Genomic DNA, 27581 nt, shown 5'->3' with positions numbered 1-27581 from the left:
TAAAAATGGTGTTTAGATTTAACTCCTAAAAAAACCCAACGTGACTGGTTTAGAGAAAAGCAGTAGAATTTCCAATAAGTTGGTCATTGTTCCAAAGCTTGGCTTTTGGAAGTTAAGTTGAAGCAAAATAAAGCCCCCTGGCACAGCTTCTCTTTAGAAGCTAGAACATACGAAGTTGTCAAGACCATTACTGTTTTAGCTGAACTCAAAAAGAGTTTGACTGGAGCAAATGTGTCCATATGTGAAGCTAGCTGATCTGGGGAAAACTGTGTAGGACTCTTGTTTAGCCTATGTTGAAACAAAGAAGCAACACAAGTGCTACTGAGAATAACCAGGTAAGGTGTTCTCAGCTGTCTCTTGCCACCACCGAGTCGCTTGAACTACCCTGCCCTGCCTGTGGCATTTCTGTTCTGCCTGTCTTAATATCAAAGGACGTGTGAAGTGTTGACATTGTAATAAAAAAATTACTCTTTCCTAATTATTACATTGATACTTGATGTTTCTGTTGTTATGATGCAAAATAAACATTTTTAGTAGTTTTAAGAGCTATTGTTTTGAGTTCTCGGAAGTGGCTATTATTGCCTTGACTATCCTGAATGGTTTCCTGCCTTGCTTGTAGCATTTGCAAGGCTTGTGTGGTAGACTTTGGCATTTTGGTGTGTTTTGGTTATGTGAAGCTCCTGTGTACTGGCACGATGGTCAATGTTTTATTTCTGGTGTTGAGTAAGTTCTGTGTGTTGTTAGTTACTGTAAATCCTGAGGTCGGTAATTTCTATTAAGTATAATGTACTGTAGAGAGAAGTCAATTCAGATGGTTAGGAAATAGAGACAGGGCAAAATAAATTGGTACATATTTTGTCTTTCTCCATGAAATTCTAATTGAATTACATGCACAATCTAACACATGATTTTTCTTGATAAATGATAGTTGAAAAGTTTTGTCACTTTAAAACTATTTAAATGAAACTATTACAAGATTTTACTCATTTTTACCTGTGTTGTTATCATCAGTCAACCCAGGTAACACTTCGTACCTTGTGTTTATTCCTAATGTTTATTCAGATACAGGAATACCTTAATACCTTTTATTTTCTTCCTCCCCCAGCCCCTCTCCTGGGGTTTCCTTAGCACGTTTTCATTGAGTTGTAGAACAGTTCAGTTTGGAAGGGATGTTAGGAGGTCATCTACTCCAGCCTCTTGCTCAAAGCAGGGTCTGCTATGAGATCATAGCTTCCTCCTGTATGTAGTAATTAAAAGTCCCCACCAGCAACAGCACAGTTGGTACATGTTAAGTTCATGGAGTCAGAGTTCCGATATTTACATATGTGAGAAGTGAATTTTCCTTCTAGTGGAAGTGCTTCTGAAAATTATTTTCTGGTATCACCTTGCTCAACTACATGGGTTTGGCCTTAAAAGCAGATGTATTTCATGGCAGACAACTATTAGAATAAACTGTTTTGTATCCAGCAGTGTTTCTGTCCGGTACTGTATTAAGTCTGAGCTCAGGAAGGATTGCAGGAGAATTCTCCAGAGAAAGGAAATGTGATGTTGGGAGGATATTTGTTCATATGATGTAATTTCTTAAACTTTGCTGTGTGAAGAAATAAAATCCTCTTTGGTCCCACTGACTTCTGTAATGTGAAGATGCTATTGCCCATGCTAACATTGGGTAATGAAAGTTGTTGTGGTCTGAGATCCAGAACATGTTCATGTCTCAAGTGTTGGATTACATTCAGAGCTAGTGTCGTATTAAAGGACTGCGGTCAGTTTTTATTCTCATCAAATCTAGAAAGAAATCTGGTATTCTCAGCTTTTTTTGTTGTTGTTGTTTGGTCTGTGCTGATTTAATTATGCAAGTAAACATTTTCTTTTGTTCTTCTGGCATGTGAAATGTTGGAAATAAAATACTTGCCATGTTGCTTCCATTTGTGATTAAACTTTGGGGGAGAGTGTGTTTGGTTGGTTGTTCTTTTTAAATTCTGTACTTCGAAAAATTCGAATAATCAATCCTTGTTGAAATATGCAAGTCTTTATCCATAGACTGGGCCCAGAATTCCATTCTGATGCCTTTTTTTCTTTAATATCTGCAATTGCTGCCATCTTCAAGGATGTGTGGGTGTTCAGAGCTTCTGAATATACGAATTTGGGAGTAGGGTTTCCAAATGCTGGCCATAGCTTTTAAATCTAAACATCTAGGCAGTTTATAGCTCTTCTCTGAAGAGCAATTAATGCTAATCTCAAGTATAACTGGAATAAAAATGAAGTGGATGGGAAAGTACTTTAACATCAGGATGACATAATATTCTCAACCTCCAGAGGTTGTATATACGTAACTATTTACGCTGCTAATAGCTTACCTCGGAGAACTTCCCTTAATTTCCTTCAGTTTTGTATTCTGCTTAGAAGAGATAATTAAATTGTGCATTTTTCCTGGAATTGTTGTACATTTGAGTTTCGTCTGCTGCATAATGTTTTCTTATAGTTTCCATGTGCTAGCTAAGTCAGAAATATCTTGTCTGTTTATTACTTTAGTTCTACACTAGTCATTGATGTCTCTTATCAGTTATTGGGCTGTTTCAGATTTCTTCCTGCTCTCTAATACTTCGAAAGGAAATTACTATCCTTTTTAGTAATTCTTCAACTTGAAGAATGGTGAAATTATATTACCTTGGAACCTGTAAGTGGTAGGAAATGAAAGGGGATTCATTTTTCATTCAAAATATGGATATAGTGTATTTAGTCAGTGCAATATCTGAAGACAAACAGGGATTTAATTGGATGTGGGATAAGGATTTGGAATGTTCTTTTGTCAGACATTAGATATATTCATGCAGGAAGCAACACTGTGATTTCCGATCTGTTTGGTTTTCTTAGCGATTTTGAAGTAGTTACTGACTTGCAGCAATCCACTTCTGATGTAAGGAAATAATGGGCATACTTCATTCTTTGCAGAAGAAAATCTGAACTACCATGTACCCTATTTAAATTTTGTGTAAGGTTGTTACATTGGTATACAGCTGAAGAAATATTAAATCAATAAAATATTTTTTTAATATTCCTTCTTAGCATATCTACTTATTTATCTAAAATAAAACTCACACTGTATGGTTACAATGAAATATTTATGAAAAATAGTATTTGAAATTAATGTCCTCATTCTGTTTCTTCTGAATGCTGACGTACAAACTGAGAACTCAAGGGTACTACATGCATATGTCATTCTTTCATGTTTAAGTGTTGCAGAGTCTTGCTGCTGTCTTTTTTTTTTTTTTCCAGTTTGAAAACCTATTTTAAATATGTAATCGAAAATAGCTTTCTACGGCAGGTTTTTGTCCTGCTGAAATGAACTATTAAATAGCTTTTGGAAAAGAGTATAGATGGGCTTTTTTTAGCTGTCCTAAAAATAGCTTCCCCTGGGTTAAGGCCTCACTGCAAAACCACACAGAAGGAGCAGCTAGCTTCGTGTTTCTCCTGTCTGTGTCTTGCTTTTGATTAGATTGTGATACTAATGAAACATAATTTACCACAGGATTTGTCCAGCAGAATGCTGTAGACACCCAAGCAAAACGTAGACTATATAGATGCTAATGAGGAATTAATGAAGAATATGTGGAAAACCTTGATTTTGAGTGTTCCTTTAAACAAGTTCTCCTACTTGTAGTAGGAGTACTTTTAAGGAATACTTTCAAGGCATAAAACTTTACTTTTTGTCAATTTTCTTGAACTTTGAATTCATTTCACCTTTTTGTTTCATCAACAGTCTACTCTGTTTTAATTTATTTCTGCTAGTAAAGTTTCAAACATCTAAAAGAATGTAATTTGTAGATGGTGGTGCTTTGACATTTTCATGCTCTTTATTCTGTTCAATCTTCTTTCTGCACAAAGTTGAAATCTTTGAATGCTCTGAAATAGAAGAATATGCTTTTTGTTCATGATAACTTTATTTTGTTTCTCTGTTGGCCACAGAGGGTCACAGGTTGTCTGGTAAGTATGTAAATTACAACAATTTTATTTGAGAAACTTTTGACTTGTGTGTGTGCGCCTGTGTATACTCAACTATTTTTCATGGTGCAGTACTGGGGTTAAGAGCCTGCAAGAAATAGACACTGAACCTTTTTCACACACAAAGGACAGCGTGCTATGTGTGTGTTATGCAGTTAACAAATCTAAGGCTAAGACTCTTTATTTTGCCTTTGAAAATCTACTGAGTAAATACTTCTCATAAATGTGCTACTTTTTATGCAATAAGTGACTTACTGAAGATTTTTTCCTATGCATATTCTGTCCTGCTTTCACTGAATCACCTTATAAAATTACAGTTACTGCAGGTCACTCTATTGTGTGCCTTTGCAAGATAACTGAATTAAATAGTATAACAATATAAATTGTAAATCTTCTAATGGACAGGGATTCCTAGGCAAAAAGAAGTAGAAAAATTTAAATTTAAATTGGGTTCAGAATGTTGATTTTTAAACAGAAGATACGAAAGGTGTGATATATTACAAGTTTTTCTTTTCCATTACAGAACGACTTCATTTCTTTTAGGTTTGTTTTTTTTAGGCAACTAGAATAAGTTGGGCTCTCTGTGCTTCCCTGTCAGGCCCTTTCCCCCCATGCACGAGTTGTTTGTAACTTAACCTCTCCCGGTGAGGACAGGAAAGGCTGTAGGGGAAGCTCAGGCGCGGTGTTAAGCGTCACCAGAGAATCTGTGCGCAACAGACCCGCAGTCTGCTCAAGGAGGGGTGGATATTTTTTTTTTTTAACTACTACAATTGCAAAGCAAAAGTAATGCTAATTTGAGGGGCGGGGTTTGAGTTCCTGAGGGGCAAGAAACATTTTCCAACCTCCCCAGCACAGGACTCGATTAATAAAGCCTCTGTCACCACTCCACACACATTCATTTCGTTTGGATGGGAGTCCTGTATATGGACAATCTCCTGTCTAACGCTTGGATATGTGCAGGGAGTGCGAAAGAGGCAACTTGAATAGGAGCGCTCTGCTGCATCCTGCCAGAACTGCTTGGCTGGCTGGGCTTCCCTGGCAATTCGTTTCTCTGAGCGTTGCAGAAGGACAGCCTGCAGGCCGGAAAGGGGACATTCTCATTCTTCCTCTTATCAAACGGCTCTCTGGGAGATCTTGCCATCCAGAACGCTGAATAAAGCCCAAGTGATTTATGGAAGGAGAGCAGTATGTTACTTTTAAATGAGAAATTGGAAAAGGTTTACCCCAGTGATTTTTAAGAAACTGTGTCTTTCTGATAGGTAGCTCATTTCAGCTATCAGGAAAACGGACTTTTCAGGTGCAAATAGGGAAGGAGTCAATATGTGGGACGCTGAGAAGGAGAGATGTGGATTTAATAGCATTGTATTTTGCTGCAGTATAGGTAATTTGGGGGCTTTATCTGCTGGATAGGTTATTTAAGCTTTAGTAGTATGTGAGAACAAGCTAACCCTTTTTCGATTCGAGACGTGAGATCAGCTAGGCTTATTGTGGCGGTGGGTGAAAACGAGGTTAGGATAGGTAAAACATTAGTAGTGTTGTACGTGTTCACCATTTTAGAAGGCAGGTAGGGAAGTAATAGTTAAATTTGGGCTACTTTTGTCCCTCTTCCTTCTGTTTTTCTACATATCTTTAGGAATTCTGTCTGTTATGCTTAGAAGCATACTTCTAAGAAAATGCTCCTAGAAAATTCTTAACGTTTAATAGACTGTCTTCAATAATTAAACTATACATTTATGTAGCATTTGCTGTAGCTGAATATCTGCAAGGCATTGGAGATCCAGATGGAGGTCTTGTTTGTGTGGACAGGTACTGTAGAAAAAATGTGTGTAGAAATCTGTTCTCTGAGATTATAGAAATTACAACTTTTTTGGTTTGAATTGAAATTCGATAAATTGTGCTTTTGTATAACAAACATGAAAAAATAATATTACAGTAATTTTCAGCAATAGTAGAATAATGAAACTAATTCTGATCTTGAGTTTGTTTTTTCTCTTCTTTTTTTTTTTAGGTTCAATTTATGAGCCACTTAAAAGTATTAACCTTCCAAAACCAGAGGGGGGAAGTCTGTGGGACAAATTGGATCATTATTACAGAATTGGTAAGTTAATAATTGTTCCTACCATGAATGATTTTCAGTGTAACTTAGGAAAATATTTACAGTTATGGTTATGACAGTAATTAGCTCTGTTTTAAAATAATCTGCAGTCTTTAATAAGGATTTTTATTTTCTGAGAGGTAAAGGGTTCTGTCATTACAATTCCTCATAAGATTCCTGTGATAATATAATGCATGTATTTGGATATTTCATACGTTGCTTGAAAAATTGTGACCTGTAAATAGTGTTCTGAATTATCATCTGCATTTGTCAAATGGTAGAATAGATTCTGAGTTGCACCTGATGGTCGTGGATGGGGAGGGGTAAAGGTAATCTGCTGGCAGTTTTTGATGCTTGAACTAACCCAGATATGAATTGGAATTGATATTTACATGTTAAATATCATTGCTACATTATTCTTACTTGAGGATAGTTTCCTAAATTTCTGCTGGGAGTTTGAAAGGCACAAAAACTGGAGGGCTGAATTACACTTCTTGCTGAAAATGAAAACGTATAGTGAAAATCCAGTCCAGTTGTAAGACTGAATTTAGAATTATTTTGGATAAAGTGGTAGCCTAGTATTATGGCATTAGCCAGATACACCTGAGGAAACATTTAAATGGAAAAAAAACTTTTTCATAGTGCTTACAACAGTTCTACAGGTGATCAGTGAGAAGTTCATTTTTGTTACTAATGGTACCATAATGTATTTTTGTGCCTAAATTTTATCTGTTAGCTAACTTATTTTAAGCCAACTTTAGTGTTTTTCTTTTCATTGTGAGATCATTTTAAGCCAAAACCATACACTTTAAAGAAGCAATGGTTTCTTTTGATTGTTTTGGGTGTTAGGGGGTTTGTGTTACAGTAAAGTCCTGCCTGTATTCTAAAATCAGTTTTTGTTTTTGTTTTTGTTTTTTTTTTAATGGCTATGCAACTGACTGTTTAAAATTTAAGCTTTAGTCAGGCAAGGGTGTGGAATAGTGAACAATGTTTCCATCATTCTAAAAATGTGGGATGAGACTCTCTTCATTCAAATTGCCTTTTGAAGTGAAATCTGTGAGTTGTGCCTGATCTATCCATAGATGCATTGCTTTTTGTAGATGCATTGCTTTTATCTTTCTTACAGAAGAGATGACTGTTCAATTTACTTTTAATGCTTGGCAGCAGCAAATCTATGGTGGTGCTTGCTATTTATCTGTCAGGCACTTATGTTGCAAGCAGTCTGCTGCCTCAGTAAAAATTTACTAGTGGATTTATACTTCATTTTAGAATAATCTATATTGACTTTTTCAGGTAACATTTTATCAAAGTTCTTGTTATAACGTATTAAGTCACTGAAGAATATAATGCAAAAAGCCATAAACCCCCTGTAATTTTCATTTAAAATACTTAATTTCTAATACATAGACAATAAAGAGGCTTTTTAAAATTGATGCTTGATAACATTCTGGAAAAAAATGGCTTTCTTGTCTTATAATGGACAGATTATTGTTAGAAGGGTCATGTTCAAGGACATTAAGCCCAGTTTCAATCTTGTAGCACGCTGGTTATTATACAATTTTAGGAAAATAATTCACAAAATGCAAAATATTGAAGTACAAAAAGAAAGTAATTTTCAGTATTTTTCCTAATTCAGTAGCCCCTTTTTTTCATAAAAGGGAAATTACTGGGTTGCATTGTAGAGATTCTGTATGGTGTGGATTGTACTAGAACAGAGCCATATAAATAGTTTTAAATACTGATTTTTTGTAAAAAGGTCTAATTTGACTGAAAAAACAACGTGACAAAATCTTTTTTGTGTGTCTTTCTCCTTACCTTTCTTTCTGTTCTGTTTTATATTGTGCATGCTCTAACAGGTTGTTCACATCTTGATTTATTCCTGAAAATCTGTGTAGAAACTGGAAGAAACATAAATGCTGTTAATACCATTTTTTCTTTTTTCCTTTTCCCAGTTAAGTCAACATTGCTGCTTCATCAAAGCCCAACCACAGGTCTGTTTCCTACAAAGACATATGGGGATAACCGAAAGGCAAAAGTACATGACAGTCTTTACTGTGCTGCATGTGCCTGGGCATTAGCCCTTGCTTACAGGTGAATAACTTCTAAACTCATATCTCTGCCATGTTACATTCTTTGTTATGCAGTCCCCTGGGAATGTTTTAAAAGATGACCCTTTATCGAAAATAGTTTTGGAAACCCATCAAGATGGTACATGTTTCCAAATCTCAATAAAAATATTTATGTAGCTACTAGGTTAAAAAAAGTCACTCTACTTCTGGTAAGTAAACCTGTTTTCATATAATTTAATTGGTACCAATGTTCTGAAACAGAGAATTAATGCATGCTATTAAAAATAAAGGTTATTGTGGCAAACTGTACTCAAGGAATACTGCTCATTTTAAATGTAGTAGGAGAGTTCAGAGCAGAAGCAGGCTTGTTGCAGGTAGTAGCAATCCATGTACTCGCAGGAGACTGAATCCTTGAATGCTGAGAAATGTATATTTGCGAAATAATAGTGACTGTCATCCTCGCTAGGTACAAAGGCTGGGCAGCCTCAGTTGTTAGCTCTTCTTATTTTCTGTTTCTTCTGTTTCTGCTGTTGACTCATTAGAGAAGTAGGTTAGGAATTTGTGTGGTGTAGTATGACCTTAAGAACAATGGAAGAGTTACCTCCCATAATAATTTATTCATAATTGCCTCTCCTTTAGGTCAAATAACTATGGAAATTGCTTTCTGAGTTTTAGTATTCCTTGTTTCCAACCTTGCTACCCCAGCCACCCAGGAAAACACAGAAGTGATGATAACTCAGATGCAATGTTTTTATAAGAAAGAACGTGGTGTGCGGATATTGAATAATTTACTCTTTTTAGGAATGAACGTTTGGTATTGAGGTAGTGATCACATTCTTGGACAAAATTCTACTATATTTTACAGAAGGCCCAGAAATAATATGATGACCAACTGTTGAAGTAAAGATGATCATCTTAGCAGATAAAAAGTGTTGAGTTTCTTCTTTTGTCTCCATTTATTGCTTTAGATTCTATACCTCTGACACCAATCCGAAAAAAAGGTTATTAAAATTTGTTGTTACAAAATTGTGCGTTTTGAAAGAGAAGACGTACAGAGCTCTGTGTTTACTTCTGGAGATGCCGTGCCTGAAATCTAATGGGTTTCAAAATTTTGAGAAACTAGCAAAAATTATAAGGAAAATAATATTCAGAATGTGTAATTACTTTAATTTCTCATATTGAAGTCTTTGCATCTTTCTTTTAATTCCTCTTTTTATTGGTGAAATAAAAGCATTTGAAAACAAAAAAAATAGAAAAAATAGAAAAAAATTAGAAGGAAGAAACGTGCAGGGGTAATTGTTTTGAATTTTGCGCAACTCGTAGAAGAGAGCATGGCATAATGTTGCCCGAGTTATTAAGTCCAATATGTACAATCCAATATATACAATATGTACAATCATAGAAGATGATACATGAAATTTGTTGCAGGTTGAAGGAAGGGCAAAGTGGCAAGATAAATAGTTTGTGTTACTTCCAGTTGTGCTCAGAACAGGGCTCTGAACTTCAGGTGCTGTGCAACAAATTTTCTTTGATGGGCAAAGGTTGATGATTGAAATTAAGTGAATGGCTAAAATCTGAAATGAGCCAAGCTACAAGACTCATGGGGAAGGTTGCGTGATCTACCACATGCAGATTACTGTGCTTAACTCATGCCAGTGTTACTGTTCACTTTCATAAAAGCTAAATTTCTTGAGAGCATGTTAAGAAAACAAACACTGCTGTTGTGAATAGAGGTAAGATGTTGTAACATGAAAACTTCAGAGCTTTTTACGTGTGCTTCTTATTGCTTTTTGGCTTTATGATAAAGTTGAGAATAAATCCTACTGCTTAAGAAGTTCTTAACCTATTAATTTTGCATAATCTGGTTTTATTCCTTGTGGAGTTGCTTCCCCCCCACCTTGTTTCAACTCTGTAATCGAAAGCAAGTTCATTCCTCATATCTAAGATTATTATTTAAATAGTGTGATTTCTGAATGTGTATGATTTTTGAAGTTATCACTACCTCCCTAATTTTCAGTGTAGGTAGCAGAACCTCAGCATAAACTACTTCACATGTTAAGTATGGTGGAAAAGGCTATGCTTCGTTTGCAGTGTAGTTATCATCCACTTAGCTGTAATCAAATTAGTAACAGCTCTAAAGTGGTCTGAGAAATAGCAGTGAGCATATTATGCTGTTTTGCATATTGGTATCAGAGACATGTTGTTGTAAGTTACAAATATGTAAGAAAACATTATTTTCACCCTGAAAGGCTCAATCAAAAATTGAGAACTGGAAAAGAGAGAACAGACAAATGCAGTGATCAAGGTTGTTTACACACAATACATTTCTTATAGTTAAAATAACTTGGCATTTGGCATTGTTTTTAATATGGATTTAGTAATATAGTAATTGTGACTGTTGTTTGATTTCACGATACAAAAATACTAAGGTATCTTGAAACACATTTCTGGACATTTGGCATAGTTAACTTTCAGACTCTTGTATGCACAGCTGTAGTTTATCAACATCATCAGGGAAGTGAGTGCTTGGTTATAGATGGCAGGTGGTTTGTAGAGTTAAAGAGAAATGGCCTTTGTGTTTTGGATCTCAGAACAGTGGCTTGGAGTGTTATATCAGCAAGGGTTTTTTCTTTTTAAATTTTGAAATAGGAATGTTTGTGTGAATTGCAACATAAACTAAAAAAAACACTTTTTTTTTTTTTTTTTTTTTTTTTTAATTTAGGAAGGATGGGTAGGGCTATAAATATGTTGATATGAGTGTGGGCACCACTATACAACAGTGTTAGTTAAATACTTAATATTCCAAAGCACTAATGTGTCCTTTTTTTCTTTTTTTCCCCTCTAATGCGTTTCCAATTTGTTTTATGAGTTATCTCTCTTACCCAGGCGTATTGATGATGACAAGGGAAGGACTCATGAACTGGAGCATTCTGCTATAAAATGTATGAGAGGAATCCTCTACTGCTACATGCGTCAGGCCGATAAGGTAAAACATGGTAGTGTGGACACAAGCACTTGCTTAATTCTAAGGGATTAAAAGACACGAGCATTTTGCAAAGTAAGCTGCAGGGCATACTTGAAACTTCTTTGGGTTCCTTTTGCAGTTATTTATCCCATTTAAACATTAGACCATTAGTAATTGGGGTTTTTTTGGATGTCTTTTTAATGCTTAAATGGAATGATGTAGAATTTCTTTTAGCTAAGACTGGAGAGTTTTCTTTGTACTGTTAACTTGGTTATTATATTTGCAGTTGTTCTTACCTAGGTGATCGTTTTGATTATTTTGCTTGGCTTCTTTAGCAGCCACTTTCCAGTGTTCTTTGACTTAATGATGTAAATTCAGAAGGGCAGCGATACAAAATGAATAAGGAAACAGGGTAATTTACTTATGTTATAATACAGCTGGTACATTCAGCCTGTAATCTTCTTGTGATTATAACCTGAATATTCTTGAATATTCAGGGCTTTTCTTTATCAAAATTTAGATGGATTAATTTTGCGTAGTGATTAGCAGTAATTCTACAAGTAGTTAAATATCTGTATTCCATGTGATTATTTTAAGTTTGATGTCACTGACTTTTAACTGTATTATTAAAAATAATACTCATGTTACCACATAGTTTCCATCACTTCCAAGCACACAAACTGAAATGTAAAGTCTGTAGGCATGCGATAGCAGTAATAATAAGCAAATCAGGTGTATTGCCAGTTGTATTTATGCTGACATGGTATTTTTTTTCTCAGTTTTCTTAGTCTGTTTCTTTGTAGTCTTACATCTTTAAATAATCTTGACCTAAATTGATCTTGTTACAGTTGAGCTGTTTTTCTCTTTGAAATGCAGTGGTTTGTTTTGAGGATGATCACTGCAGATATGAATAATGAGCATTAAATTAACACAGGTGTCACACTGCTGACATACTGATTGTTGGGTTTTGCCTTGATTGCTATAAATGCTTCTCTCTTCCTACAGTGTAGTAATAAGCAGTCTGAGGTACCGAACAGACATAAATCAAATTGGACTCTATGCTGAGAGACTCTGTATGTGCTGGCCTCGTGTAGAAGGAGAATATTTTTTAGTAATATGAATTATATATGCCCAAATGCTCAGGCGTGACTTGAATAGATGATGCTGCTTGTGACAAAAATTGCAGATGTTATGTTCTATTGCTAATGAACATGTAAGTTATGACTGAAAATGTATTGAATGTATTCAGGGACTAGACATGATAACTCCACAAAATAGTATTCACTTTCTTGCTTCTGGGGCACATGCTATATGCTATGTATGATTTGTTGGTGGAGAAGAATATCACATGAAGATAAGGTCAGTGTTGAAAATGTTGTGAAACGTGGACGAGGTCCTGGCCATGATGGTTAGGAAATTCAAAAACTCTTCGTTGGAGAGCATAGCATGACTTGAGGAATTACGGAGAAGGATCTTCTTTTGTTACCTTCGTTCTTGTCTTTGGGAATTTGATTTCCTTTCTCTGCTCTATTGGCAGCTCTCTGACAGTCCAGATTGTTTTCTGAGATGGTTTTGTAAGGTAGCAGACATTGTATTTCGTGATAAAAAAGGAATCAAGACTACTTTAAAATCACTATAGTTCTTATTTCACTCCTTTGTTGTTAACCACTTGTATTAGTAATTCATCTTATTGCATTCCATCTCCATCGTAAGAGCTTCTGTATCATAGAGGCTCATTCTGAGGTCCAATGACAGTGTCCATGAATAAAAAGTCACTTTAATCTGGGGTGCTATTCTTCCTATCTATAATCTTTGTTTTCTTTTTAAGCTATCAACTTTTCCTTCCAGTATCTATAAACATTTCACTGTACATCTGAATGTCACCAACTGTGCTCACCAAAATAAATCTTTGTTTCCCCATGTACTCTTTCATGCTAGATATTCTCAGCTCTTGCAGCTTTTCATTTGTTACGTGATCTACATGTGGCAATTTCTGAACACTTTTGTAGGTCTATAACCCAGAAGGCTTAAAATTATTATTATTATTAACAATAATTTCTTTTTTGTTTTAAAACCTTTGTCACATTGTCAAATGCTACAACAAATAATTATTAAATTTTATGGATCATTATTTATAAAAAGTTCTTAAAACTATTGTTCCCAACATAAGTTTGGGGCTCTTGCACTCCCGTAAGAGCTTTAAGCTAGGAATGGTGAGGGAGAGAGGGAGTGCTCAACAGTCAAGTGAGGAAGTGGTGGATGGGATAGGCAAGCAAAGGCCCTGGGGTGATGTGAACAGGAGGCACGTGGCATTAACCGAAGTGGAATTGTCCCAAGCGTATGTGTGGAAATAAGGAGGTACCTATGGGACAGCATTATGGAGAAGAAAGCTCTCATGCCCTTTCTGGGGAATCAGCGTGCTTGGGTGCCTCTCAGAAATGCCTGTACTCTAATGTGTGCAGCATGGGGAACAAAAAGGAGGAACTAGAAGTACGTGTGCAGCTCCAGGGCTGTGATCTCATGGAATCACAGAGGCATGGTAGGATAGCTCAAGTGACTGGAGCACTGTGATGGGTGGATGCAGACTCTTTAGGACAGGGCAGGAAGGTGAGGAGGGCAGTTGTCTCATACGTGAGAGAGCAGCTGAATGCATGGTACTCTGCTAGGGAAAGGTGGTGAGCCAGCTGAGAGCTTATGGGTTGGGATTCTGTATGTACATTTTGGATCTGTGAATTCAGGGTAGGAGTGATACGCTTTGATATGCTTTCTGCTAAGTTTTCAGCACCAGTAGAATGAGGTGGCGTTGTCCAGAAGATGAAAGTGACTAAGCATCTGTCGCTAGCTATTAACAGGTTTTTTTTCTACCAAGCCCAAAGAGGTTAGACAGATGGGTTGAATATTTGTATTCTTTAAGTATATGTATACTTTAAGTATGTATGAAATAGTTTCTGATTAGTTTCAGGAACTGTTGTATATAGTCTTACGTAGTGGTCATATCAAGAAATTTTGAAATACCTGAGTTATATAGTGAATTTGTGGTTGCCAAACATACTGAAATTATTGACTTTGATTTTGTGTTTTGCCTTTCCCCTTTAGGTTCAGCAATTTAAGCAAGATCCCAAACCATCTGAATGTCTTCATTCTGTTTTCAGTGCACACACTGGAGATGAGGTCTTCTCCCATAAGGAATATGGTCACCTTCAGGTAAACTATGCGTGTGCGTGTAAATGAAAGTTTGGATGATTTTAAATAACGTTGTTATTGTCTCCATTCTTTCATGATGCACCTGTCTCAGTTTGTTTAGATTTGTGTTAGATGTGTTGTACTTGATAAAATTGAGATTCCTTCTGTATGTTTTGGTGAAGCAGACAGACTGTTTTGAAATATAATTCAGTGGCACGCTTTCGGTCAGAAGGTACTGAAATAACTGTGCAATTTGTGGAGGTAGATGGTTGTTTATAAAGTTGCTTCTTTTTCAGATCAGCAGATGGCTGTCAATAAATAATCCTGGCAAAAAAAATGTTGAACTAGTCAGTAAAGTGGAAGATTTAATGTAATCTTACATTGAATATTATATTTTTTATTAACGTTCCCAGCTTAGTTTTCCATAAGTTGAGCAATTTTAATTCATAGTAAAGACTTAATGTACACTGTCAACAGCTTTGTCTAGTTACAAATTTGTTGTTCACTATTTTCTGTAGTGGTTCCTAGTCAGATTCATTGCATGATTGACTGTTTTATTGTCTTTCATTTTCCAAAGCATTGATTTACTTTTTTTTTTTTCCTCCCCCTCCCCTCTTCACTTTCTTTCATGACCTTGTTCTTCTGCAATCCATAACTCTCTGTACTCTTTTTAGTTCAGAAATTGATAGTGAAATTATTCAGAAGTGGCAGTAAGTTGATAATTATTTAATTTCATGGTCACAACATCACTTAAATAGTTTGTACAGTAAATGTGTTGGATTCAGGAAATGTATGTTCTGAGAAAAATGATTTATGGAGTTATCCTAAGTTATCCTAAGTTAGGACTTCTACGTGAAGCTTCCTGAACATGCACATCTTTTATCTGCAGGAGGAAACAATAATTTTGGGACCTGGGGAGCACTGTTCACAGTCTCTCTCTTTTTTTTTTTTTTTTTTTTTTTTTTTTGTGGCAACTCAACCCTTCCCATAAGCATGAATGCACATTCCCTTCTGTCATCAGCAAATCTCAAAGAATAGAGGGTTTTCAGCTCTGTGGAGACAACAGAAAACAGAGTAACTGGGGTTGTTCAGTTGGAAAGAGTGGAACATATTATGTAGCTGGTCTGCCATTATTGCTGTACTTGGTGCTTTTCAGATTGTATTAAGAAACTGGAGTCAGTGGTCTTTAAACCTTTTGGAATTTTTAGAATTAATCTGCTGTGTTTCAGATGAGGATCCAATTTTTTGTTCTAGATGGTTTCTCTAAATTTCATATACTGAGATTGTGGTTTTATAGCTCATTGAAGCAAGTTATTGTGATAAACTTATTTTCTCTATTGAAGTTGTACAAATTCTCCATTATACTAGAATTCTGTGTAACAAAAGCAGTTGTCTTTGATTCATTAATAAAATGACGTTATGCTCATCTGTACAGCTGCTGAAGGTAATTACTGTTGTTAATAATAAATGCTATGTACGGCTACAAAAGAAAATAGTTTTTCACAAATATAATCATATTTGAATGTTGTAATTGTAATTCTGTCAGATGATAATGCTAAAATTCCAGTTAGGAATAAAGTGATTTGCTTTTTAGATGTGCTGTGTACTATTCAATATGCTCCTTGCCTTCTTGGTGCTCTACTTGCTAATAAATTGTCATATATGTAAACGTGAAACAGCTTGTGACTAACGTGATTGCTTATGGGTCAAAGCAGCATGCCTAAGCAAAAATATTTTAATCTCATAGTTTCAAATAATTTAAAAAATTATACTGCAGCAGAAGTTGTAGAGGACAATGCTTGTTTGTGGCATTTCTTCCTATTGGTTGTTTCCACATCATTATATCTAGGATATTGGTATATTAGGATAATATTTTTGAAGAACCAAAACCATGTTATAGTGGGACTATCTTTGTTAGTGAGTAATATCACATTTAGCTTGTTTATGTTTATTGGAGTCAAATAAACGTAAAGTTAATTATAGTTTTCTTTCTGTCTTTAATTACTTCAGATAAATGCTGTGTCGTTATTTCTCCTCTATTTGGTTGAGATGATCTCTTCGGGGCTGCAGATTGTCTACAACACAGATGAGGTACAAATCGATTTCTGATGTTAGAACACATGCTGTATTAAGTTATTTTTGGTTTTTTTTTCCTTAGTTTTATTTAATTACCAACTGTAAAATAACTCTTCTGGAAATATGCTGCAGATATTCTTCACTTTTAATGGAAGTCAGAAAAGATAAATGGAAGGAATGGATAGTGGAATAAATTAATAGCTGTTAAAGTGTTAGATATGCAAAGAGCGAATGTAACATGACATTGAAAACTTTTATAGTTCCCTGCTATTTCTGAAAGGTACAAGGTCAAGAATTAAAAGGTCTGTTAGGACAGTTAACTTCTAGTTATGCTGTTCTCACTTTTCACCTTATTTCAAACTGTCAGTCAGTGCATGCTGTCCAGTGGAATTTCAGTATAATAAATAATAGGGTTAATTTTCTGGAAAGCTGAAGGGCTTTCTTCAAATACATATGAACCTATGGGTATTAAGAAGTTTTGCTGTATCTTTAATTGAAAATAAAACAATTTTATATCATGGTAAGAGATGTTTGTAAGATTGTTAACTGTTCTGTAAATAAGATTATAATAGCCACCACGGTCTTGACTTGAGGACAGGTCATGTCAGGACAACCTGCTGTCCTGCTCTAAAGTGAGGTTATGTTTTGATACAGGAATGGAAAGCACAGATTTTTTTTTTTTTTTTTTTCCTAATTTTCTTAATCTGGATTGGTTTAAATTTACTCTGGTCTGTTTAATAGTCACTGCTGGATTGCCTTAAAAAGCTTAAATGCACTTACAGTACTACTCTTTTAAAAAAAGGGAGATTTTTCCAGTAATAGCATATTTGCATTATATTTCTAAAACGTACATCTTCATTAATGTTTTTTCTTTAGATAATGAGAAAACTAAGTGATGCAACTTGTCTCCTTTCTCGATTACTTAGATCATATGATAGATCTATGTTGTTTTCTCTGAATTGCCTTTATGTCTGTGAGGAGGCAAATGTATATAATTATGTATTTACTTATCTTGACTTATAATTGATATTATCCTCCAGATGTTTGCATTTAATTACAGAATCTGCAGAAAAAGTGCATGTGTAGAGACTCTCCAGTCAGTGGATATTCTCCGCTTCATTGTCAGGATGTAGTTTCCATTGCAACCATACCCTAGAAATCTGTGGACTGTGGAGATTTATACTAAGATTATGTTACCACAGACCCGTACATTCTATTATTCTCTGTATAGCTTCAACAACTGAATATGTTCTCAGATCTTATTAATGCCACGTAATTGTGGTATTTCCAAGTTTTTCTGTGCGTCTAGATAATATTCAGCATAGTGGCACTGGCAGCACTGTGGATGTGGCAATCTGCTACCCAAACATCAAGTTGCATATTTCTTTCCAATGATATCATTGCACAATGTATTTATCTCTTTCCTTTTGTAGAGAGAGGGTTTTGAACCAGTGCTAGCACAGTGGAAGGTGCTGGCAGATGGTTGATACTTGGCAAGCTGTCTGCATGAATATGTCTGTACACAGAACTCTTGGCTTGGGAGGCAGTCATTGTATACTAGGCTGCTTGATGTCAGGCATGGCCGCTGTCAATGAGTTACCCTCTAGTTGCATCTGTTTGCAGTTGAAAAATTAATTTAATTGCATCTTTGCATCCATAACAAAGAGAACAGTATAAGATTGTGCAAGTGAATGAATTTGAGAGGAGTTATCTACGCATAAAACAGAGTAACACTAGTATTTGCAGTCATCCGTGCTGCATGTGTATTCTTTAATATACCTTGCTCTCCACATGCTTGAATTCTGGATAGGTAAGCTTAACACACACAATCCATAATTTCTATAAGCGCTTTAGCATTGACTTGGTTATAGCATTTACATGCCCATGATATGAATGATTGCTCTCTGAACATTTTGGTTTGCAACCAGTTATCTGCTGCCTTTTTTCTGTAAATCTGCTGTTTGGAAACACTTAGTTTCATAAAATATCTGTTATTAACCATTTGTTCTCGTGTTCTGAACACATCAGTGGTAGAATGCCATCAGTAAGGTTATATATTTCTATGTGGTGCTCTTTGCTTCTTCATTTAGCTAATGCATCTAAATTTCAGCTAATGGTAGAAAGAGGAGAAGCCACACTCTTAATCACTGGATGTTCTAGCTTCATTCAGAGAAAGTTAATTTTAATACAACCAAATGCTAAATTACAGGGATGAGTAATACCGGGCGTATCTAAAGAGTAGGACAGTCTGTTTCCTTGAAAGTACTAGCTATGAAAAGATTGAGTGTATAGATAATTGTACATGAGCACCCCATTGCAAAATTTTAGCAGAGACATGTATAGAGAGACAAGTATAGAATTATATGTATCGCTGGTGGACTGGCTTTAGCATAAAGAGTGTATCTGAAATAGTAATTTTTTTTTTTTTTAAGATTTAAGGAAAAATTGAGAGAAAAAAGATAAAACAGATATGCACGTAAATTAAAATGGAAGAAAATATCTGTTAGTAAAAGATTTGGTTTTTATCTCATAGCTCATAAAAGAAAATATCACTTGACTGTATTGAAGTGGATCCTCCTCTGTAGTTCCCCAATACGGTTGTGTTTGTAGCCATTGCAATAGTCTTTTCCCACAGAATCCCCTAGAATCATTTGGATGGGAGGGGATGAAAACCCTGCTTTGGTGGACAAACCAGTGTAAATCCTGTGTTTGTGGTTAAAGTTCCTGTAAGTTCTAATCTGTGGACTCTCTGAGGTGAACTGTAAAATTTATCATCAATTTAACTTTTTTACAATCGAGCAACTCCAAATGTTTCTGTCAACAGTGTAAATGAGGAGAAAGTATCTGCTTCAATAAGTCCCTGGCTATAGTTAAATATCCTTAAAATACCTTAAATACCTTAAAATACCCTTAAATACCTTAGTATTCAGTTGAAACATGTTGATCCAAGAGGAGATTTTAATTATAATAAATTGGTTCAGAGTTTTATTTGTGTTTATGAAAGAATGTGTTTGAATCTGCATAAGTATGTATTATTTGGAGCTAATATAATAAAACTTTGACATATCAATTCTCTTAAAATGAATTAAGAAATAGTACCAAGATTTCTGTGTCCTAATCTTGTACGATTTAAATTCTTTTGCTCTCTGATGTTGTTTTTATGACAAATCTTTTTTAAAAGATCAAAATACCACCTTTCTTGAGCTCTTCAAATATGTGTCTTGAATATGAAATAATTTCTGTCTCTGGCTTTGTAGGGACTTTTGTGTAAATCACATCATCACCTAATTTGGGACAGATTAAAAACTGGTTTTAAAGAGAATGTCTGAACTTGGGAACATCCTTTTCTGGGGGGGGGGGGAAGGATGGAAGGCACAGTTATGATGGCTGAGGAAAAACAATGTTGACTTCTTGGAAAAAATGAACAAAAGAAAATATGCTTGCATTTTCTTGCAGTCACTTTCCTTTCTTTCTTTCCTATAGGTGTCCTTCATTCAAAATCTTGTGTTTTGCGTGGAAAGAGCCTATCGTGTACCAGATTTTGGTGTCTGGGAGAGAGGAAGTAAATACAACAATGGCAGTCCAGAGCTGCATTCAAGGTAGGTGAGCAAATGTAGCTCTTTCAGTCAAAGCAGATAAATGTGATATGAATAAAAAGAATTCATGGGATGAGCTAAAAATAATAATGCATTAAAATACTGTTTGAACTAAATTAAGGTTCTCTAAAGACTAAGAGATGTATTTTGGGAAAGTGTGAAGCATAATTTCATCATCATATGCATGCTGAAATAACCACATAGATGCTTAGCTATTTGAGTATTCCAATTCCAATAATTACGTGCAGCTGCATGCATATAATTCTGAAAATTGTGTTCAGAACAGTTCAGACTCTTGAGGCATGTGCAGTAGATTGGATTTACAAAAATGTTTAGGAATATCCTGATTTAAGAAGGTGTTGTATCGTGAATCTAGATTTTCTCATCTCCACCATGCTGGGAGGAAGATGCTCTACACTGTGGAGGCTAGCCTAGAGCACAAGTACTTTTCCAGGTTCTTCAGATGCTACAAGTAACTGGGTGTTCTGACCCCTGTCCCATGAGACAGTTAGGAATGTTTTTAATATTTTGATATTAGAGTGGTCTGGTTCACTTCAGTGGAATTGCTCACATGCTATCTATCTTGAAGGATCAAATCTGTAATCTGACAACTTGCTTTTTCTAGCATTACTATTGTTTTTTTCACTTTTTGACTTCTGAGGTTTTATTAATCATAAAAATGGCTATAGCTTGGATATCTTAGGATTTTTAAAATATCATTGATAATCATAATTGTCATGGGCTTGCAAATAATACACGTGTTTCTTCCATTCTTTGATGTTGCCAAATGAATCTGTGTTCTCATTTCAGAATGAAATAATTTTTCTTACTTCACATACAGCCATGTATGTTAAGCTATAGATATAATTACATGTCATGGCAGCAAAACAATTAATTTAGGTATTTTTTTTTCAGGGCTTTTGTAGAGCTTTAGTACCAGTACTGAAAACTCCACATTGTTGTTGTTATATAATCTGCATTATTAGTTTGTTGGGTTTTTTCCTTCCTTCTATGTCTGTAAATTGTCAAATGCCAGATTACATGAGTAATGCCTTCTGCATCTCACCTTGCACAAATTCACAAAAGGAACACTGAAACTCCTGCATCTGCTGTTGTTTGCAGCATTCTGGTTATTCACTATGTGAATTTCCTCCAGGGAAAACTGAACATCTTTTAACCAGATGGAAATGGGTGTGTTGTCTTGTCTTAATCTAGACTGACATTTATAGGTTGTTTTCTCTAAGGGTGAAGTTTTATAAGATGGACTGAGCCAATCTAGCAGATCATTGAGCTGGCACAAAAGGGAATATGGAGCTCGGTCCTAATTTAAGAAGTAGACTTTGGTTATCAGAAACAGGTATTGCCCCTATTTATCTTTCCTTGTGTGCATGTTGATACTCTGCTTCACTGTAGGAAGTCAGTAGATGATTTCCCTTGTTCTCATAAATCAGAAAAAATAGAAGATGAACATGCATCAAGAGATGTATTTAGATATTATTGAGAAAAGCCCTGGGTACACTAAAATATTCTCTAGACTTTTTTATGCTTCTGTTGTGGTGTATCTACCTAAGGGAGCTCTAAAAAATTTTTTAAAAAATTGAAGAAGTGATTATAAGTAATCAGGGCTAGTCATGAATGATGTATGTCTGTCTGCAGTGATTATGGACTCCAAACCAGTCGCTTAACTTTCAGTATTAAGTATGCTGTACTCCTGGCAGTTAAAACTCACACTGCAAGTCTACATTTAGTGTGTGTTTGTTTTCAGAATTAGAAGTTAATTCTCGTCTTTTATTGAAAGAGGCTTTCTTTTTAAAGAAGATATTATATAATATGAAGTCCGTGAATAATAACTGCCAATTATGGCCTGTGTTAGAAGATGCAGATATTTTAAGTCTTTACACAGTCTTGGTGTTCTATCTTAGTACAGTTCAAAACACTTCTAATACATGATAAATAGCAAAACACTCTGTGGACCAGGTCTTCATTGATGTATGCAAATTGATGTCTTTTACTGGTTCAAAGGCAAGATTTGTAACGGCTTTTATTATAGCGTGATCGCCTTCCCATACGGCTGAACTTCTGAAAAATTAATTTGTCCTGTAGCCATTTGACCAAGCTGTTCTCCAGGCATTTGCTGAGTACCTCTGCAAAATGTCTTTGACATCTCCCATATGTACTGTGAGAATAATGAAGCTGCCGAAGTGCAGTGTCTTCATATTCCAAATCTAAGACTGTAGAGCCTCAATCTTGCTCTTCTCTGTAGTGTAGGTATTATATTGCTATAGTGCTGTCCTTCCTTGTTCTATTTTTGTTTTGTCTAGTTACGAAATTACTATTATTGTTGTGCAATTTCTTTTTTTGTTTAGTTTTGTTGTTTGAGGTTTTTTTAGCATCCTCTGTGGTGTTTGATGTTCCAGTTGAACTGCACAGTTCTTGGATGGAGGCAAGAAACTGTGAATGGGAGGAGGATTAAGGATGTTTTGATTAGCAGTTGCTAAGAATCTGCAAATTTTAGTGTTTGCCCTCAGGTATTTTACTGAGAGGGTAAATCTAACAACTAAAAGTTACTGGGAATTATGAACGATGTTTAAGTGAATTTACTAATGCTTTTTTAGCAAGCTGGAAGTATAATTTCTCTAGGTTAGTCTCAGCTTCCCCTGCCCCAAACATGGATCAAGGTCAAATGTTACCTATAGTGTTATGATTGCAAGACTGCACTTGATAATCCATGGCAAATCACAATAATTGACAGCTACAGTAAGGTCTACAGATTGCACCTGGGGAGGTTCGGTATGGACATTAAGAAAAAACCTTTTCTCTTGAAGTACAGTGAAGCACTAGAGCAGGATACTCAAAAGAAGTTACGGAATCTCCATCCTTGGAGGTTTTTGAGACTTGTCTAGGTGAGGCTATGGTGTACTTGAATCAGTCTTGGTTATATCTGGCTTCAAGTGAGATTTCATGTTGGACTAGATGAGTTCTATATGTCCCTTCCAACCAACGACTATGATCCTGTGAAATTTTTAGAGGAATTTTTAGCAAGCGTTTGGGTTAGGCTTTGTTTTGGGGCCATCTCCAAGTAAGCATCTTTTTCTCTGGGCATAGAGTCCATCAGGTTAACACAGCATGTTCATAGTGGGCTGCTGAGTGGAGGAAGGAACATGTATATTAAAATATGTTTTGCCTTTAATGCATCCTGTTAAAACAGTCCATTTTTTCCATTATTAAATTGTAGAGTATGAAGAATGTATTTTCTGTAGGAAGACATGAGCATAATGTTTATTATAAAACCTCTTTTCTAAATTGCCCAACAAGAAGGCATTAACAGTAGGAACGAAACAAGTGTCTGAAGTGTGATCATAGTTCTGAAGTGTGTTATGTTGTATGATTGTCCAGTCTTTTGAAGACATCCTTGATACTACAGCTCCTCTCAGACTGTTTTTGTTGTTGTTGTTTTTTAAGGAACTTCCTCCTGTCAGTTACCCATGAAACTTCTAGTAATCGAAGTGGTACTTGTCTGTATGGTGAAGGCAATGCTTGATATACCATTGTAATGTGAAGAAATACTACATGGTGGGGGAAAGAAAGCAATATTTTAATGTTGAGACATTTATATTTTCATTTGCAAGTAATATTTGTGAGAGTACTGAAGTCTGCAGGGGCTTTGAGTAACCAGAGGTAAAAAAAAATACTGATCAATTACAGTAAGTATTATTTTTATTGTAGAATAATGACTGAGTATGTAAAATAGAAATGGTTTCAAGGAAGGAATCCATATTCGTCTTTGATTTTTTTCAAGCAGTATCATCCTATTTTGTAGATAGCGTGAGTAGTTTTACATTATCTGAATACCAGTGATTGTTGCTGTTGAACAACTGTTACTTCTCTACCTTTTGTCAGTAACCTTTTTCCTCACTCTGAAAATATCTGACTGTTGGTATTAGACATGTTATTTGGAAGGGAAGAGAAGAACATGAGATTTTAACGTGTGATACAGATTTCAGGGTGTGGGATTTCTCTGATTTTCATTTTCTATGTATGCAGTTTGATAATAATGCTTAACTCCTATGAAAAGTTCTGTTCTGAGTCACCAAGCCAATTAGTTTGATCAGTTGCTGGGTGATAATTAAAATAGAGCAGTTGTTAGAACAATTACATTTTTGTTTAGATATTTGAAACAAACCCAGAAAAATAATCATATTTACAACACTTCTGAGTTCAGTTTATTCCTTCATCACATTCTCCAGTAACAAAAGCTTTCATCAGCAGAAGATACCGAAACTCAGGGGTTTCACCACTGTTTGATGGCAGCATCTCAGAGCAGAACTTAGTTAACCTAATCAGCTTTCTCTTGTTGAACCAATTAGAATTAAATCCCATGCGTACTATTTCTGGCAATGTTTCAGAAAGAAAGATGGAGGTTTATAAACCTGCTGGTAATAGTTAAAAAGAATGATGGAGTCTGAAATCAGTGTCTAAAGTACTTCTTATATTAAAACCAACCCAGGTAAAACAGTACTTAAAGTAAACACATTCTATAACTCTGGACTGAGTTTTTATAATTATTTTCAATATTGTCTGTGTAATCATAATCAGCTCCCATCTTGAAAATATGGATTAGGTAGTAAACATTTGAAATTCAGTATTTTACATGAGTAAATAGTGCAAAGCAGTTTATTTACAGTAAGGTAAAAAGTTTGCTCTGATCCCAAAATGCCGCATAGAGTATAGAAGAATTAAGGTTAAAGCACAGTCCCTGTTTGCAGTTTTCTGACAGTTTGGTTGCTGTAAGTTTTTTGGGCCGGATAGCGCCGTTATTTGTCAGTACAATCACAGCTCTCTTACACAGAAGTTGGGGATTATTAGTGATTCTTTTCTGAATATTTTTCCTAACTCAGTGTTACTTCATTAATTATTTTTATAAACAAAATATCTAGGGCTGTCCTGTTCAGCAAGTACGTATTCTTAACTGTTGTTAATTTTACTATTTCCCTGCAAGTGGAGTGCAGCCCTCAGACTCTTATGGATACTTTAATTTTTCACAGTCATGACTGTCTCTCTGTCAGTGTTCTCATGTTATCGGGGCACACGGATCCTCTGATAAACTTTTTTTTTTTCTCATTCCTTGTTTGGCAGTACTGCGTAATTTTTATCCCAAGCGAAAGATGGCAAGGAAAAGGAAAGTGTGGTTGGCTGAGTGGATCATCAGTTTTGGAGAAAAAGGAATATAAACTTTTAACTCCTTTTTTTTTTTTTTTTGTCCTTTTTTTTTAAAAAAAGAGAGTATTTCAAGGAATTACTGTGCTAATAAACAAACTGTTAAATTAATTGGTATAGTCTGTTTTCGCCAGACTGCTCCCAGTTCTTAAAAATTCAGACTTTTCAAGCATCTATATATAGCAGTGTAGATGTTTGAGTTCTTTTTTTTTTGTTTTGTGTTTTTGGGTTTTTTTTGTTTGTTTGTTTGTATTGTGTGTGTGTGTTTAGTTTGGTTTGGTTTTTCTCCAAATTGTGTATTGTGGCCAGTTGGAAGAAAGGCGGTAGCTGCATGTAAATGGTCGTTAGCGGAGGACAGCGTCAACAACTTCCTCTCCCTTAGAGGGAAAGGCTTTACGGAAAGATGAACCTTTCAGTTCTTCTTTCCACTGATTTTTATCTTCCTGAGGTTGGAGGCTTTCTTCCTGCAGTGTTGATCTGTGTCCTCCTACTATATTCTGTCACTTTTGTTTACCCTTACAGTCTTTTTTTACCTCTGAGTCTTTTGTCATGTCAGCTTGATTCATTCTGCTTTTTCCTGTTTCAGTCTTTTGCTACATGTCTTCAGATTTGTTAACTTTTAAAGGTAACAAGGTAGACTTCTATACTTTTCTGTTATTCTGCTGTCTTCCTTTTCTATTCTCATTTTTTGTCGTTTTTTGACTAAAAATATTTCAAATTAATTGTAAGCTACTTGGAAAGCGGAGCAGAGCGGGCAGTTAGGGAGAAAGATGAAACTTGATTCTGAAGGAGGAGCTTCAAAACCAGGACAGACATTTAGGGAGAGCACATGGGGTGTCACTGAAGTCAATAAATCATTGTTGTAGTTTGTATAGAAATGAAGCAGAGACAAATAAAGATGCATTGGTCAGAGGCACTGTAGTTGAGTGGAGACAAATGCATAATTTAAAGTTTTAGTTTTATGAATAGAATTGGAAGAATTACACTAGGCTTTGTTTTGTGGGATGCTCTGAATCTGTTTTACCAGATAGCCTCAGAGATTGTAAAAGGTGTTTGTTTTTTTAGCTAGACTTCTGTAGTATTTGTAGTACCTGTACTTTTATGTGACCACTTAGTAAGCAGTCCAAAGTCCTTTCCCTGCTTTGAATGCTTATATTCAATTGTAGAACTGTCAGAAATCTGGTAGCGTTGTATATTACACTTTTAAACTCTAGCAGTGTTGGGAACTAGCTTGTTTAATGTCTTACTTTTTGATGCCCTGTGACCTTAACATCTAGAATTTTGTAATGTGCAAAAATTTAGCATTTTATTTGTATGTTAATGCTTTAGCTCTTTATTGTAGTTGAGTGGACACGTGAAGTTGGCCTATCTATAATTATGTATTCTTTAAAAGAATATTTCAAAATTCTACCCTCTGTCATACTTCAAATTTCATATGAACCTGTCAAATGCATGTAGAGTTCAATTAGCTTATCTTGAGCTTTTCTTTAAAGAAAAAATCATCAAAAGTGTGTGTGCGTTGAGAGGGAATGCTTGTTATGTTTTTTTTTTTTAAGACTACATTTTTTAAAATGAGACAGCCTTGTAAAAGTCTTCCTGTATATATTTTTATGTGTACTATGTAATTTTCACGATCAGTAATAAATTATATTTTAGTATATAATTTGATTTAAAAATTATACAATGATTAGTGATTTTAGTAGATACAACTAGTGCTTAATACCTTTAAACATGAACTTGCTAACTTGAAAGCTTGTTGGTAGTATTTGTGGGTCTTGTTTTCTTCGTGATGGATAGTAGTCATGGAGTAAGTGACATAAAAGACCTTTCACTATATGGTTGACGTCAGAAAATCCTCCTTTTCTGAATCCAGATTGATGAGTTCTTTTACTATATTGAAAGCTAGTCAGAAATCAGTCTTTTATAGTTTAATGCTTGAGAGCTGGGTTGAAAAATTGTGCTGAAGTAAATCCTCTGTTAATACACTATTAGCAAGACCTTGAAATACATAATGCCAGATGTCTAGTAGCAAGGTGAGAGCAGTAGTGCTTTTTCCAGATGGTCTCTGACATTTGAAGACAAATAAAAATGCTGAAAAGTATTTTTAAAATAAAACAACCAAAAATCCACCAGAAAACAACCCCAAATTTGCTGCATCATTGTTTTATTAACATAAGGTTAAGCACAAAATTCAAATCAAGAAAAGATCATAGCTCTGAAAGATGTTAAATGTGTTAAATTTTAGTCTGGCCTTGAATTATGATACCTCTGTTTTTTTGTTTTTGTTTTGTTTTTTCCTCAGCTCCGTGGGGCTGGCAAAAGCAGCTTTAGAAGCAATTAATGGCTTCAATCTCTTTGGAAATCAGGTAATAAAAATG

The 27581-nt window shown here is 35.2% G+C and overlaps 1 protein-coding gene across 5 annotated transcripts in view; it reads left to right on the top strand.

The window, feature by feature from the left end:
* The window catches only part of PHKB (phosphorylase kinase regulatory subunit beta), an 85784-nt gene that overhangs the window by 2334 nt on the left and 55869 nt on the right, over window positions 1–27581 (top strand). For all 5 annotated transcript variants that reach the window (XM_082320771.1, XM_082320767.1, XM_082320768.1 and 2 more), the window contains 7 exons: window positions 6011–6100; window positions 8050–8188; window positions 11053–11152; window positions 14228–14335; window positions 16325–16405; window positions 19874–19989; window positions 27506–27569. In XM_082320771.1, coding sequence (XP_082176897.1) covers window positions 6011–6100; window positions 8050–8188; window positions 11053–11152; window positions 14228–14335; window positions 16325–16405; window positions 19874–19989; window positions 27506–27569 — 698 coding nt within the window. The remainder of the gene's footprint in view (window positions 1–6010; window positions 6101–8049; window positions 8189–11052; window positions 11153–14227; window positions 14336–16324; window positions 16406–19873; window positions 19990–27505; window positions 27570–27581) is intronic.

The sequence above is a fragment of the Platalea leucorodia genome (assembly GCF_965183815.1).
Source record: "Platalea leucorodia genome assembly, chromosome: 8".
In the NCBI taxonomy this organism is placed as follows: domain Eukaryota; kingdom Metazoa; phylum Chordata; class Aves; order Pelecaniformes; family Threskiornithidae; genus Platalea; species Platalea leucorodia.
Note: the sequence above shows the minus strand (reverse complement) of the source record. Positions and strands in the feature narration are given on the sequence as shown.